This window comes from Propithecus coquereli, unplaced genomic scaffold, assembly GCF_000956105.1.
Source record: "Propithecus coquereli isolate 6110/MARCELLA unplaced genomic scaffold, Pcoq_1.0 Scaffold753, whole genome shotgun sequence".
Taxonomy (NCBI): domain Eukaryota; kingdom Metazoa; phylum Chordata; class Mammalia; order Primates; family Indriidae; genus Propithecus; species Propithecus coquereli.
Window position 1 is genome coordinate 600,525 of NW_012153652.1, and position 15,598 is coordinate 616,122.

The 15,598-nt window shown below is 62.6% G+C and overlaps 1 protein-coding gene across 3 annotated transcripts in view; it reads right to left on the reverse strand.

Annotated features, from left to right (window-relative positions):
• Window positions 1-3,730: 3,730 nt before the first annotated feature.
• The window catches only part of TPO (thyroid peroxidase), a 65,497-nt gene continuing 53,629 nt past the window's right edge, over window positions 3,731-15,598 (reverse strand). For 2 of the 3 annotated variants that reach the window (XM_012662175.1, XM_012662173.1), the window contains 6 exons: window positions 14,166-14,336; window positions 12,465-12,702; window positions 11,280-11,488; window positions 10,208-10,378; window positions 4,399-4,530; window positions 3,731-3,834 (listed from right to left, as the gene is read on the reverse strand). In XM_012662175.1, coding sequence (XP_012517629.1) covers window positions 3,731-3,834; window positions 4,399-4,530; window positions 10,208-10,378; window positions 11,280-11,488; window positions 12,465-12,702; window positions 14,166-14,336 — 1,025 coding nt within the window. The remainder of the gene's footprint in view (window positions 3,835-4,398; window positions 4,531-10,207; window positions 10,379-11,279; window positions 11,489-12,464; window positions 12,703-14,165; window positions 14,337-15,598) is intronic. The other variant, XM_012662174.1, reaches the window with a different exon arrangement.

The window sequence follows — 15,598 nt, forward strand, 5'->3', positions numbered from 1 at the left end:
TGAGGTTGCTGTGAGCTAGGCTGATGCCACTGCACTCACTCTAGCTCGGGCAAAAAAGAGTGAGACTCTGTCTCAAAAAAAAAAAAAAATAATAGAAAACGAATCCGGAAACTCCGCAGCACGGTTGGGAGCGGACGTTTACCCACCACTGGGGCATTTAATGGGATTCTGCATCACTGATTCAGCACCTAGTTTTTTCGTCACCTTTCTATCCAGAAATGATGGAAATAACAACTGCGGTTGTCACTAAATGGGTCGGAAAAGACACCATCCGACACTGAGACATTGGGAGCTTTAACAGCACGTCTGGAAACGCAGGGTGTGCGGGTAACAAAACACAGCACGGGCACCGACCGCTGTAGGACGGTACGTCCTCTGAGAAAACGATTTGACAAATGGGGAAACATAAACTCTCTTTTCAGAAAGAAACACAAAGAGTTTTCCCTCAACAGAGGGTTAGGACCGTGAGCTTTTGCTCTCTGGATTCTTTTTCTTCCTCGCCTAATTGCAAATACTTTCCACAGGAATCAGTAACAGCATTTTTAGCGGCTTCCGAAGTTTTGGAACACGACGCTCCCCTCCCTGTAAGTCTCCTCATTCTCTGAAGGGAGAGGCACAGGGTGATGAGATTTTGGGTCCTGCTGTTTTTTGCGGGAAGGAGCAAACAGAACAGCTGGAGGGTCAAGCCCCGTTCCTGAGTTGACCGCAGAGGCCCTTAGGAAGATGGCGCCGGCAGGGAGGCCGGGCGAGAATCGGCGAGAGCGGGTTATGCAGAAAGAACGAACAACCTCCTCTTCTGACGGTGGATGAACTGAATCCCCGTGAGTCTGGGAAGCGTGACGTCAGCTTTGCAGCTAAGTGCGCCGGGCGGGACGAGGCCTCTCGGGAAGCCGCAGGGATGTGGCGAGTGCTGGAGACGGCGGGGACGTCTCCCTCCGGCATGGAGCTGGGGGCCACGCGACGGCTCATCCTTTTCCTGCGACCACCGGACACCCTCCTGGGCCCGGGAGACACGGACAAGCCAGTCCTGGCGGCGGCCACCCTCACGGGCAGGGTTCAGGGCAGACGCGTGACCGTGGCACCGTCGCCTGTGCCGGGCCCTCTGCAGGGACGTCCGAGGGAGCCAGGGTCCAGCGGGGCAGGGATCTGGGTGCTCCTGGCGGGTCCCCAACGCCTAGACCAGCGCCCAGCCAAGGAGGACAGTTGCGTGAGTCATAGGGAAAACGCCGCTGGACTTCCCAGCGTCTAGCTCTGACTGGGGGGGGGACAAGTGGTGTCCACGTCCTGCAGGGCGGTGACGGGGAAATCGGAGGGAGGACGGCTGCAGCCCCCGACCGGGGCGCCCCTCCGTCCTCTCGTGCATCACCACCCCGCGCGGCAGGTGCGCGAGGAAAGACCATTTCCCGAAACGACGTGTCTTGGGAAGGTTGGAAAAAGATCCCACATTTCACGACGACGTCACACAATAGAATCTAAACACGCTGTGCGTTCATTGTTCACCACTATTTACACGCACCATGCTCATCTCAATCTCCAATGGTCTTAGGTTTCTATTTTTATTTTTTCTGTGTCCATTAGGTTTCTGAACCTCGTACACACACTGAAGACAATTCTTGACGAATAATCCCACTTTTCTGTACCGTCGCATTTGTGGTTATTTCACTGCGTGAATTTCACATCACTGCAGACGCAAGACGGGGGCACCCGTGCCTCCACGCGCAGCACCCCCACTCGGTGACGGGCGGGAACAGTTTGCTGATATGAGGAATATTCGTTGCAACGCTTGACAATCTCAAGATGCTCCGTGCAAAGCAGAGAGGAGAGTGTCACAGGTGAGGGAAGCCACTCCCTGCAGGGACTTGGGGACGCTGCACACAGGGGTGGCATCGGAGCAGAGCCCTGACGGCGGGTCAGAGCTGAACCTGCCGGGTGGGCTGAGGCGACCAGGGAAGGGGTCCGGGGGAGACCAGGGCACGAGTGACGGCAAGAAGGGGCCAGCCTGGAGCACCCACGATGATAAGTCAGAGAGACCACGGGGCGGGCGCGGGTGGCGGCGTTGGTGGGCCGGGCAGAGAGGGCAGAGGGTGGAGGGCACAGTCCCCTCTGCCGCCCCTCAGAGAACAAGGTGACGGCGCAGAAAGGGAGGACCTGGTGCCGCCGAGAGAACACACAGGAGCAGGTGCTGTGAGCGCCCGCTGGTCTGGGCCGGAAGCTGGAAAATGCTCCCGCCTGGGACTTGCGAGCTGGAGTGGCCCTGTCCCGGCACCCCCGCCCTGCGCAGGACGGACCTGGTCCCTCACGAGCTCGGGTCCTTCCCAGGCCCCCTGGGCCCCACGTGTCACAGCCGCCGCCTGGACTCCGAGGGAAGACTGAGCCCAGAGCCTGCATCTCGACGGCTACGGCCGCGTCCCGCTAAACAGCCCCCTCTAGCGAGTTCCACCCCTGCCGATCGCCCGGCACAGCCGCAGCTGACTCAGAACAGCCGCCGAGCCGGGTCCCCTCAACTCAGACGTGAGAGTCTGAGCCCTTTTCCTCAAAGTCTCTACTGCTCTCGCTGCGGTGGCTTAAAATCCCCAGTTACAAGCGTTCAGCCGAAGCAGGTACAAGCAAAAGACGGGAAGGTTTTATTCTCTGGAAATGGGTTCTGGCTGGTCGGACGACATCTCACGGCTCTCTGATCTCGGCAGAAATGGAGCAGAAACCCCCTGCCCCCCCTCTGGCCACTCAGCTTGGCCCGTGCCGCCCTCCTGCCTCTGCCCCGCGTTGCCCGTCCCGCTCCCTGACCCCACCTGCCTCTCCACAGAGTCCTGGGCCCGTCTGGAAGGGAGCTGGGATTGGGCACTGCACACACGCGGGTCATCGCGGGCTCTCGGGAGGCGGCGTGGGGACCACCTGGCACTCAGGTGGCAGCAGGTGGCGCATGAGGGTGCGAGCGCCAGAGGCCAGGCCAGGGGGACCCAAGAGCGGTGATGACGTCAGGTCCAACCGGGCCAAGGTGGCTGGGGGCTGCGGGAGGAAACGTGTGACCCGAGGCAAATCACTTCCTCCCCAGAGCTGGCATGGCGGCCTCCCCCGGGTGAGGGCGACGTCGGAAACGGAGGGCTCCTGGGAGGGGCCTCGGGGGCCGCGGGTGCCTGGGGCTCTCCCGGCAGAGGCATTGCGGGCACTTCCGCACGATTTCTCCTGCTCCCGAGGGTTGGGCTTTCCCGGCGAGTCAGCGCGAAACTTGGAGAAGGTTCGGGATCGGTTACGTGGCGAGAAGAAGCTGGAAACCTCATCGGTCCACGTGGGGTTGGGAGTGGGACAGGAACGCGGCCTCGGGCGCAGCCGTGGGTGACGGCGGAGCAGCCCCCGCCCTTAGGGAGGGTGCGAGTGAAGAACAGACTTTTTTATCCACGGGTGACCCTTTGCTCCGAGAAACCTGCGTAAGAACCTGCACCCCAGCACGGGAATGTGTCCGCGCCATCATTCAACGTTCACAGAGCGCCCGGCGACCTCCACCCGCAGACGCCTGGCGGCACCGGAGGCGCACGAAGCCCGGTCCTCCTCACTGTTGAAAGCCTAAAGGAAGAGCCGGAAAGGCTAAAACACGGCACAAACAGCTCTTAAATCAAGGCCTGGAGACACCATAATCTCCACGAGCTTCAGAGAATCAAAGCGGCTTCACCGTCAGCCGCGCCCGAAGGGCAGGAAACCGCGTTGTCTGGACAGCGGTGGAGGGACGGGGGACTTACCAACGGCAGATGGCCACCCAGGAGAGACCCGTCACACCGCCGACCAGCAGGGCGCCCAGCGCAATGGAGACCCAGGACGCACGCGGGAGCCGCCCGGAGTCTGGGGCACAGACGAGACCTGGTTAGTGGAGCCTGGGAGGGCCTGGCCCTGCCTGACTCGGGGACACACCCACTCTGCCCTGTCCGGGTCAGCTGAGTGGCTGTGTGACCCTGAGCATGTTGCTCAACCTCTCTGTTCTCCAGTGTCCTCTTCTGTAAAGCGGAGATTAAAACAGAGCTTCCCCAGAGAAGCCGTGCACTGGGGGATTCGCAGATGGATGTTCGGACCGTGCCCAGCACACGGCAGGCCCGGCCACACCATGGGGAAGGACCCGCCCCACGAGAGCCCAGCTGGGACAGAGGACAGGAGGGCTGTCCCGGGGAGGACGGTGTGTGCCGTGGGGACTCCACCTGGAAGTCCCCATGTCCTGCTGGTGCACCCGGTCAGAGGACACCCCGAGCGCATCGCCACCTAGAGCGCGCGGAGCGGACACCCTGCTTCCCCTCGGCGGCAGCCTCTCTCCCCTCCCCGGTAGGGACGGTCACTGACGGGTGACCACCTGCAGCGCGTTTTGTTTCGTTTTTGCCAAATTCTCAGCGGGCACCGGGAGGGACTGCGCCTCACCTATGCAGGTCCTTCCGTCGTCCCCCAGCACGTAGGGGTCGGAGCAGACGCACTGGAAGCCGCCCTTGGTGTTCCTGCACCGCGCGGAGGCGTGGCAGGGAGGGCGCGCGGGGTCCGCACACTCGTTCACATCTGCGCAACAAGGCCAGGGCGGCGCGGTGAGGGGAGCCCCGTCTGTGCGGGGAGCTCCCGCGGGGGCCAGGCCCTCGCCTGGGCCGCCACGTCCGCAGAGAACAGCAAAGCACCGGCTCCGCCTCCCCCACGGGGCTCTGCCGCCAAGGCCCTTCTACCCGCGCTCTCCGGCTCCAGCCGCCGTCCTCCCCCGGCCCACCCGGTCCTCCCGGCCTGGGCCTGCGTCCTGCCAGGGTCTCGGTCACCGGCTCCCTCTGCGGCCGTGCTCTGACCCCGCGGGCTGCACCTGCTTTTCCTGCCCATCTCCAGACGGGCCCCTGGGCCTCCTTTGGCTCCATCACCGGCCTCACTCCGCGCCGGTGCTCGCTGTGCCGCAGGCTCCTGCCCTCAGGGTCTCTGGCGGTCCCACCTGGGCCCCCCTCAGACCTGGGGTGCCAGCGCCTGCCCAGGAGCCCGGACGCCTGGAGGGAGGGTGCAGGTCTGGCTGCGGCAGGCGCGGAGGGAAGGAGGCCGCGGGGAGGAGCGCGCAGCCCGCCTGACCGGTGGGTGCTCTCGGGGCGAGAACCAGGGCTCTGCCCTCCCCCCCTCCTCGCAGCATTTGTCCGGGCCACAGAGTTTGCCACCCAGGCCGGCACGGGCCCATCCGTGGCTGGATTTCCTGTCCTGGCGCAGCTGGCACAGCCCGGGGTGCCATGGCGGCTCTGCCCCGTGCTCAGGCGAGGACCGCGCCACTCGCCCTGGTCTAAAACCTTTGACCTGTTTTCTGATTTCTGAGGCTCGTGTTTCCACATAACTCACTCTACAGCCTTTGCTCTAGGTTGTGTTTCTTTTCTGACCAACTCCAGGAAACCAGCAGCAGAATATCAAAGAAAAGCATGATGCACCACTGAACACGCGCTCCATAAACACAACATTCACCACAACGCCCCGCGCGCTGCGCTTCCAGGTGGGGCTCTGCCGGGAGGGGATGAAAGTGGCTGCCCCCCCCATCGCAGGGCCCTGCACCCCGGCACCCCTGCACCCGGGGTCGGCGGGAGGGACTGGCCCAGGGTCTCCAGACAAAAGCTGGACTCGGCCCAGACTCCGGCCACCAGGGACCCCAGAGCACATGTGGACGTGAGCAGCCTCTGTGACCCGTGCGGGTGACACACATGGGCCGCGCAGGCCGGCCAGGGCGGGTCCGCTGCCCACAGCTTCCGCTCCTGGGGCAGGGTCCGCGGCCAGAGCTCCCCGCTGGCCTCCGCAGGGACAGACGCGTTGGCTGTGGGGCCTGTGAAGGGCCGTGTGGGAGCTGAAGACGCACACGGGAGAAGGGGCTGCCAGCGGGGGTGGGGGACGTCGCAGCTCACACGTCGCCGTGGCATCAACGACGCCGGCAGTGCGGATGGCAGCGTCGCGTGAGAGCAGGTAGAAGGCGAAGGCACTTCGGAGAGCTGCAGCTGTGGGAGCGTGAGCTGTCGTCATTGCCTCGGGTCGCAGCCGTTACTAACACGCCTTGTTCGTGGTCAGCCACGTCGCGGCCTTTCGACATACGACGTCTTTCTTGGTGAAACGGGGCCCGGAACCCGCCCGCGTGCGCCCACAGTGCGGACTGGAAGCGGGAGCTGAGCTGTGGGGCCGAGTTTGCAGCCTGCCCGGGGCCGGGCGTGTTCCCTGCGGCGTGGGGCTGTCACCGTCACGTGGAAGAGCTACGTCATCGCCCACGAAGGCAGCAGCTCTCCTCCTCTTCCTCACGAAACGGGACGTGAGAGGAGCCCCGCAGGGCCCGTCCCTGGTCGCAGCCACGACCGCTGCCCACGTTTGCCGACACGTCCCTTCCTGGGGGTCCCCTCTGAGCTCCTCCCCCCAACCCGGCCCTAGAGCTGGGACTCATCCCACGGAGAGTGTCCCGTGGCTGCCGCGGCAGATCACCACACAGCTGTGGCTCAGAACAACGGAAACCTGCCCTTCGCACTCTGGAGGCCACGCGTCTGAAATCGAGGAGTCGGCAGGGCCTCGGGGGGCCGTCCTCGTCTCTTCCAGCTGCTGGTGGTTTCCGCAGCCCTCGGCGGTCCTCGGTGGTCCTCAGACATCCTCGGCTTGCAGACGCTTCCTTCCGGTCCTGGGCTTGCAGGCGGTCACCTCCGTGAGCATCAGTCTCCTCCTCGTAGGAGGACGCCAGGCACAGATTGGGGCCCCGATGACTCCGTTTCACCACGACAGCCTCTGCGAGGACCCTGTCTCTGATACGGTCGCATCCGAGGTGCCGGAGGTTGGGGCGTGAACGTCTCACCGTTGGGGACCCGGGTCAGCCCGCGGCACTCTGCCTGGGTCAGTTCGTTCTGCCAGAGCCCGAGCCAGGGCTGGTGCCGTCCAGGTCTCCTCCCCAGGTCAGCACTGAGCGGTGTGACACGGCCACGCTGGCTGGGTGACCCGCGCCTCGCAGCAGAGATGGAGAACAGCCTCAGCCCACAGTGTCGGGTTCCCGCCTCGACCCGCACAGAGCTCCGGGCTTCGTTTTCCAACCGCTTGACCTCGAGTTTCAGGAAGAGCAGCAGATGGCGTCCCCACATCCCCACGCCCAGCCAGCGCACATCTGCACAGATGTTTCGGTCTCTAAGCGAGTCTGTATTGACCGCAAACCTTACTTTCCATAATGACACAGAACTTATTCACGTTCATTGACTGCAGAACCTCTTGGCAATAGCTCCTATAAAAGGCCACGGACTCAAGCTTTTATCTGTCTGGAATTCACAGCTTCAAAGTTCTCGGATGAGACTTATTACAATTCATTTGCTTGTTTTGTTTCATCAGGTTTTTACCTGGATGAATTGTAGAGGATAAGTAGGATTTAAACAGAGAAAAGAGCAGCAAATCTCATTTGACTTTTGAATTAAAAATTCAGTTAGGCCTGTCGCTTCCTCTCTGAACTGTGGACACGCTGATACACGCATTTCATCCCGGATCCGCCTGAACACGTATGTTCACATCAGCTTACCACGGAAGTGAAGTTTCCGCTGACGGTATACTCGGTCTATTTTTTTTCTTGCAATGCTTGATTTAGAAACTTCTAGTGCAGGGAACAGACACGGCAACAATGTCTGTGTACATAATTGAGTGCATTTATCCCAGGGCTTTCCTCATTGAGCTTTTTGTCATTGGTTTCTTTTTAAGATATTGTATTTTAACTACTGATGTAATAAGCCGAAAACCAAAGAGTTGTACAGACAAAAAGTCAATAATCTCGCTGCCTCTGCCCGTCCCTCTGCCGTGGCAGCGGCTGTAACACGTCCCAGCACTGCCGGGCTCTCGGGCTCGTGACGACACGACACTAAGATGACACACAAATACGCTTCACTGCTTTAGAAACCTAAATGATTCTCAATGTCCTCAATTCTCCGTCACGTGCATTTGCACTTAGTGGCAGGTCATGGACCGTACCCAGGTCAACAGACAAACCACTCGTCTACGCAGAGCGATAGTGCACGGCGTGGATCCCCAGCCGTGGCCGTGGCTTTCGAGCACTGACTGTACTAACAACAGGTTTGCGCCTTGTCCTTTACACTCTGCATTAGTTAATAAAATTAATTTAAATCGGAACACCAATGAGTGGCACCTTATCCGCATCCTCACTTTACATTCGGAAACACGGAGGTGTGCGGAGGCTCTGCATTTGGGGCGACAGATGGAGGATCTGCTGAACAGGCCCAGGCACGAGGGCGGGGAGCGTGGGCTGCGGAGACAGAGCGTGGGCTGCACAGAGTTACGCTGGCCCCAAGGGGCGGCCCGCGCCGGGATGTGCTCTCTGATGGGGTCTCGGGGCGAGTGCCGGTCCGGCTCTGGGGCTGGTGGGCCCGAGGCACTGCAGGTCTGACAAGCTCCCCGGTGACGCTGCCGCTGCCGTGCGCTGAGCCCAGCCTGGGCGCTCGCTCTGGGCGCGGGCCCTGGTGCCCCGGGGAGCACCCAGGCTGCTAGACATAGTCCTTAGTGCAGCTGATCTTGGCTTTAGGGAGCTGCTGACTTCGGAGTGAAAAATCAAGGGAGGAAAAGGTGGGGAGGGGACGGGGGGGTGAAACAATTTCAGGAACAGGAGAACGATCGTGACGGCATTTGTGAAGTTCAGGAGGCCGGAGGGACACGCCACATTTCGCAGGCTGGACAGTCCGAGTGTGGTCACCGCAGGACAGGTCGGTCCGCACAGCCGGAGAGCGGGACAGGCGGGTCCCCTCTGCTGGTCCCCGCGCGGGTGTTGCGCCCCTGCTACCGGTACCTGCGGAGCCTCGTGCGCAGAGCCATGGGGTCGTGAACGTCTGAAACCCACAGCCACGTCAGGCAGAAGGAACGCAGGCGGACGAGTGAGGTGCACACCCAGGAAGGCTCGCGGGATGTAGAGCGTGCGATGTGCCAACCCCGGAGCACGCGCGTCTTTCTCGACTGCAGCCACGCGGGAAACCAGGAATCGCGGGTGGCACAGGCCCGTCAGGGGTGCCCAGGCCCTGAGCCAAAGCAACACGAGGAATATCCACGTTGTTAAACTCTTGCTGCCGAGGGATCAGCTCCAGAGCGGGACAGGCTGGGGTAGCAGAGGTGGTGGCTGGATTAATAACAATAGCAGGGCTGCTGGCACGTGAGGCTTCCGGAAAGTTCTCTGGGAGAAGCGTGCTCTGCGTTGTTCTCTGGGGCGTTGTCTCACGTTGTTCCTTCTCTATGATCATTCATGACCAGACCCCAAACACAGCTGGAGCAAAAACTAAAAAAGTTCGACTTTGTTTTTATTTCCGCTTGCAAACCAGCCGCATTCTTGCCTCAGTTCCTCTCTCTCTTCGGACACGTCTCCCGCTGCCATTGGTCACGAGTGGCCCAGCCAGGCCCTGAGTCTGACGCCGACCCCTCCACAGGCTGCCTCGGAAGGACTGGCCGGCCTTCCAAGTGACCGCCACTGAGCGCTGGCCAGAATGTTCCTCCACCAACCCCGCCCCAGGCAGGAGGTTCGGGTTCTGTCGTGAGCGTTTTTTGAACTCATCGGCGGACCGGGGCCTCCTGACACCGGGGCCTCCCCCTCGGGGGTCTCACCCTGTTTCGCAGAGTGGTCCGGTGGGACCCAAGGACTGGGCTCTGCTGTCAGGCCCTGCTGTCCGACACACCTGGCCCCCAGGCTCCCGGGTGATGCCTTGGAGGGGAGGGGCTCAGGGGACGTAGCGCAGTGTGCCCTGCAAGTGCCTCCCCTTCCTCCCTGATCCCCGAGCGTGAGGAAGATCGGGGGAGGAGCCCAAGCGCGTGAGGAGGCTGCAGTCACGGGCTTGGAAGCCACCTGCCCCGTGGCGGACGTGGCCTTACTCGGTGGCTTCCTGGAGCAGGGACGTCTGTTGTGTTCCGTGTGAGAAATTGGCTCTGTGGGCTCTTTATTGCGGCCCTGCCTGGGACGTGCAGACCCCGTCCCCTCCCCTGGCCTGCGACCCTGTGGGCCGTGATTTGGGGCCATTGTCTCGATGTGTCGTCATCTAGACAGACACTCACCTGGGCCGTGGCCAACCACGGGGACAGCCCCCTCCCCACCCCGGAGCTCCCTGGGCAGGCGACCGGCTCAGAGGCACTTTGGTGACGGAGGGGAGACTCAATGACATTCATTCTTCGTTTATGTTTGAAACGTGGAGTTTCTGTGATTGTCATCAAAAGACACTCCCGCTGACCGACTGACCTTTGCAGAGCGGGGGCTGGAAGTCCCACCCTTGCGGGGTGCAGGCGAGCTGCTCTCGGCCGTGGAGCTCGTACCCGTGGCGGCAGGAATACACCAGCACGCGACGCCCGGCCTCCTCGCACTGCACGAAGTCCCCGTCGTCCACCTTCCCCGGGGGGCCACACTTGTCGTCTGTGTAACACGGACAGGTCAAAACGCAGTCAGACCACGAGAAAGGAAAACTACGCACTGGCCGTGGCCAAGCCGTGGCCCCAGAGTTCACGTTTCCTGCCGACCTCCTGGACCCTGGGTTGACTGTCTGGAGACAGGGCCGTCGAAGAGGGGGTTCGGGGGTTCACCTGCTGTCTGGCTCCCTGTGCTTAGTGTGAGAGCTGCGAAGGGGTGTGTGTGTGTGTGTGCGCGCGCGCTATGTGTGCTGTGTGTGTCTGTATATACATCTGTGTGCGTGTGTATGTCTGTGTATGTGTGTGGTGTGTGCTGTGTGTCTGTGTGTACGTGTTTGTGCGCATGTGTGTGTGCGTATAACCTTTAAGCTCTGTGTAAGTCCTACGTCTTCCCAGGAGACTTCTTTTCTGTAAAACCAAATGCCGATCCCTGTTTGCTCTTAAAAACGTGATCTCACCTGCTGCCTCCCCGCGGGGTGACAGCGCACAGTACGTGGGCGGTTCTGTGCTCATTTGTGGCGGCCACAGCTCGGCAGGTGCCCCCGGACCTGGCTGGGGAGGCCAGGGGAGCCGCTGGACGGCCCCCACACATAGCACAGACCCCGCAGCAGAGGGCGCGGCCCGGAGGGCTGGTGCCAGGCTGGGGGCGCGCACCCCCCGAGCTCCTGCACGGCGGCACGCAGGTGTGCTTTCCTCGGGGGCCAGGCCGAGTGACGTTCCCCAGACCCCCAGGTCCCTCCTCCCTTCGGGAGGACGCAGCCGCCCCCGCCAGCCCCCAGAGGACGTGAGGCAGGGCCCGGGCGCCGTTTCTGAACAGCGCAGATTTAAACACGGTTTCTAGGAGGGGGGGCACTGTCCTCATGAGGCCGACACACGGGACCGCCGCGTGAGAAGAGGCGCACAGTCACCTTGGGGGGACGCCTCCCTCCACGCTTCCAGGCTCAGGCCAGGGATGTTCTCGCAGGACTCAAAGTCCTCGGGGAATTTCCCGACTCGGAAGGCGTCGGCGGGCACCCTGGCGAGGCCCGTGTTGTCGCAGATGACCCGGGACAGAGAGTGCTTCCGCAGCTCGCGCCTCTGCGCGTCCGTGAAGACAGGGCCGTTCTCCCACCAGAACCTGCAGAGAGAGAGAGAGAGCAGCGTAGGAGCAGGACGCCCGGACCCTCCGGGGCCACTCTCTCTGGAGCACGCACCGAACACCCACCGCCCTGCTCTGTGCGGACTCGCCGCCCCTCGGGGGTCGGCCCAGCCGGGGGCCCCACTGAGTATGGGGTGGGGGGCGGTAGAAGGCGCCAGGGACACAGCAGGCATGAGGCAGGGCTCCCCAGCGACCGGGAACAGCGTGAACAGAAGGGTTCTCGGCCGTTGTCCTCACCGAGCACCTCACCAGGCTGCGTGCAGAGCGGTGTCGGAAACGGGGGTGACGGGACACCCGGCTGTGGCAGCAGGTGCTGCCCCGACTGGAGCCCCCGCCCTCCCCACCCGTGTCTCCTCCAGGCCGCGATTAATCGTGAACTGCGGCGTCGGCGAGTCCAGGCCCACTTTTCTCTCAAAACGCGAAGCTCCCTGGCAAGGCCGCTGACACGAGTGCCACCAGGCCACGTGTCCCCTTCGTCATGTGAGGCTCTTCTCCTGCTACACGGGAGGAATCCCTCTGAAAATGTGACGAAGAGGCCCCACTGTCTGTAAGTCAGTTCATCAGAGTTCTGTACCGGGGACATATTTGGGAACTAAATAAAACCCTAAGGCCCCCAACGACTGAACGGACCCCTCTCGGCCAAGGCGGCCCCAGAGGAACCTTAAAACGCAGCTTGTTCTCAGCAACCACCCGCTTCCTCGTGCGCTTGGCCGTGTGGGCCAGTCGGCAGTCGTCTCGCTCTAAGTGCTGCGGCTGTGCTCCGTGCTTTGTGCGCACCGACCTTGTGGCAGTGGCTTCAGGGCCGAGGAGACTGGCTGGCGGAGCCTCCTGCCCGGGTCGCCTGAACACCGAACCCGGCAGCCGGAATTCGAGCCCGGAGCTGGCCGCCCCGGCAAAACCCGAGTGGACGGCCACCCCCCGTGGGAAACGGCAGAGGCCCGTCCCAGGTACCCACCTGTCGCCGTCCCTCAGGGCCTTCATCTGCTTCCCGATGACGCAGGCGAACAGGGGGCCCGTGCGCGCCCCCGGGAGGAAGTTTTCCGCCAGGCCACCCAGCCAGACGTCGATGTTATCCGGGTGCCTGTACAGGGCCATTATCTTGTCGGCCACGCTCTGGTTGGCCACGGCCGCCTGCAGGTGGGCGGGGGTCTCCAGCCGAGGCAGCCCACAGAACCGCCGCCACGCGTTGTAACCTGCGGGGAAGAGGGGCAGGGGCCCGTCTTCCCCGAGATCCGGGGTCCAGGCGGCCCACCTCACTCCCCTGCCGTCCACCCAAAGCCGCGAGCGCAGAGCCAGGGTCCTGCGACTCCACAGCCGTGGAGAAGCCACTGCACTGCCCTACGCCCTGTGGCCTTCGCCAGGCTAGAACATTCCGGCAAGACCTCAGGGCTCTTGCTGAAGAGATTGTTCCTAAACGTGCGGGGAGAGAGGGCCAGACTGCCGCGTCCAGGACAGCTGCGTTACCACAGAGCCTGCGCTCAAGTCTCGTCTGCAGAGCCGCTGAGCCTGTCCTCACCCCTCGGAGCTTCCGCTCCACGAGGACAGCGGGATGCAGAGGCGGCCGGTGCAGCCAGCTCCCTCGCTCTCCTCACGCGGGGAGGGGCACACGCGAGCGCCTGTCTGAGCAAGCAGCTCTGCGCTGACGACCCTGCCATCTGCCACTGCCCGGGCGCTCTCCTCTCCTTGCAGGCCGGGCACAGCCCTGCTCGGTCCCCCAGGGCCCAGCCTCTCTCAGGGCCCAGCCGAGCCTCTGCACACCCAGGTCTCCCACCCCCGGCCTCTGCACACCCTCCTTCCGTCACCCCACCCCACTCTGCTGCGTTTAGCAGTGCCTCCTCCAGGCCGGTGACCTGGGCCTCTGACTCGCGCCCTCTGGCGTGGCTGCCCTGAGGCTGCTGAGAGCACTCGCTGGGTTCTTTATGGTTTCTCTTTGTTTCCGTCCCTGCCTGGTTCATTCCAGTGCACACGGCAGGCCCTGTCTAAATGCAGGTGCACACGGACACGCACACATGGACATGCACACACGGACACGCAAACATACACACACATGCACACACATGCACACACGTGCACAAACACATACACACACGGACATGCACACGTGCACACACGGACACGCACACGTGCACACGCACAGAAACACACACTCAGGACGGGGCCGGCTCCTGAGGGCTGCTGGGGCGTCCATGAGCCAGGACATCGGGGGCCTCGTGGGGCCTCCTGCTTGGACTAAGCGGAGCTGGGAGAGAGGGTGGCGCGTCTCCTTCCCGGGGCGGAGTGTTCACTCGCCCGCCACACACTCGGGAGCACTCGCTGGGGCCAGTCGCGGTTCTGGGGTGGGGTGAGCGGCAGCGGGACAGGCCCTTCCTCATGGAGCTGCCGCTCTGCTTGGGGGAGACAGGCCAGTGGGAACACGGATTCTCACGTTCCACCACGTCTCGCTTGGAGCGGGAGGCAGGGCATGTCCTGCTCCTGGCGCCGTTGGCTCCAATGGCTTCGCTAAGCGAGACTTGAGGACACGGAGGAGCCGGCCGGGCCGGCGTCAGCAGCGAGGGCATTCCGGCCAGGGCAGCGCGAGGGCGAGGGCCCGGGCGGGCAGGCCTGTGCCTCCCTCCTGCGCTCAGACGTGGGCGGGGCAGGGCAAGGGTCCCCAGACCTGGCAGGCCGTGGTCGCGGCCCCTCTGCAGGTTGATGGACGCCAGGTCCAGGGTGCTGGAGTTGGGCAGCACGAAGAGCCTTTCCGTGAGCTCCTGGTTCACCAGCTGGCCCTGCACCTGCAGCTTGGCCGGGCTCGCAAGGAGGCCTCTCAGCAGCGGGTCCAGGCCACCTGGAAGACGCCACCAGAGGCAAGGGGCTGCCACCGAGCTCCAGAGAGGCTGGGAAGCTCCTCAGGGACATTTATCCTCGCAAACATCTTTGTGTGCGTCTGTGAATTCGCCCCACGGGATTCCACTGAACATCCACTGAACATCCTCGCTGCCGGTGCTGGTGGGTCAACCACTGAGCTGGCACCGCCTGGTGGCTCGTGGAAAATGGATCTCGGAACCAAGGGGCCCGGGAGACACTCAAGGGGTTCGTTTTGCTTTTCAGCAGCAGAAACGCCATAGCCAGAGGAGGCCTTGGCTGAAGTCTGACGTCCAGAACAGTAAAAGGAGAGAATCAGCTAAGGGGGGTCAGGGCGCCTGGGGACCCCGCTCCACCACCTCCCAAACCCTCACGGGAGACGGATCAATCGCCCTCAGGGTCTGTCCCCCGATGGCGTGTGGGCCCTCGATTACGTGCAATGTGGGCTCAGCTTGGCCTCAGGGGGCCCCCACGGCACCACCTGGGCAGCACGGCGTGGGCGGGCTGAGCCCTGACCCCTCTGACAAGCTCTGCGTCAAAGCGTCCGTCTGGACGGGGTCACAGAGCGCCCTGCCAGCCACTGTCCCCCCCACTCGCCACTCTGCATGGAGTCAATCAGCTTTTGAGACGGGTTAGAAGCTTCCAGACAGACACAGGGAACCCGGGAAAGGGAACAGGAAGAAAGGACCAGGGAAGCATAAGAAAACCCTTCTGGAAAACGCACAGGGAATTGGAACGTTTTCTTCCCGATGACTCACTTAAGAAGATAACCCCACCGCTAAACCTCTAACGCTGATGGCGTGGACCGCGGCCACGGAACAAACACGATGCCTAACGACACAGCGGTCACAGCAGTGCTTGTCGCGCACAGTAACAAATGAGATTTCCACGTCAGTATTTTAGAAATAACCGTGAACAGTCACCTGCACCTGGAACAGTTTGTCCTGCGAATTCTGAAGACCTTCAGCGACGTGAGAGGAGGCATTTTTGAGGAATAGTTTGGCCTTTGAAAAAGCCCTTTTCCCCAAACACATTGACAACCTGGGCAGCGCCAGCCACATGCAGGTGCACAGAGGGCAAACGCACCCGGGCGGCTCCCAGGGCGGGACCAGTCGGAAGGAGGAAGCACCCGGGCAGGTCCCAGGGCGGGACCGGTCACGGGAAGGAGGAAGCACCCGGGCAGGTCCCAGGGTGGGACCAGTCACAGGAAGGAGGAAGCACCCGGGCAGGTCCCAGGGCGGGACC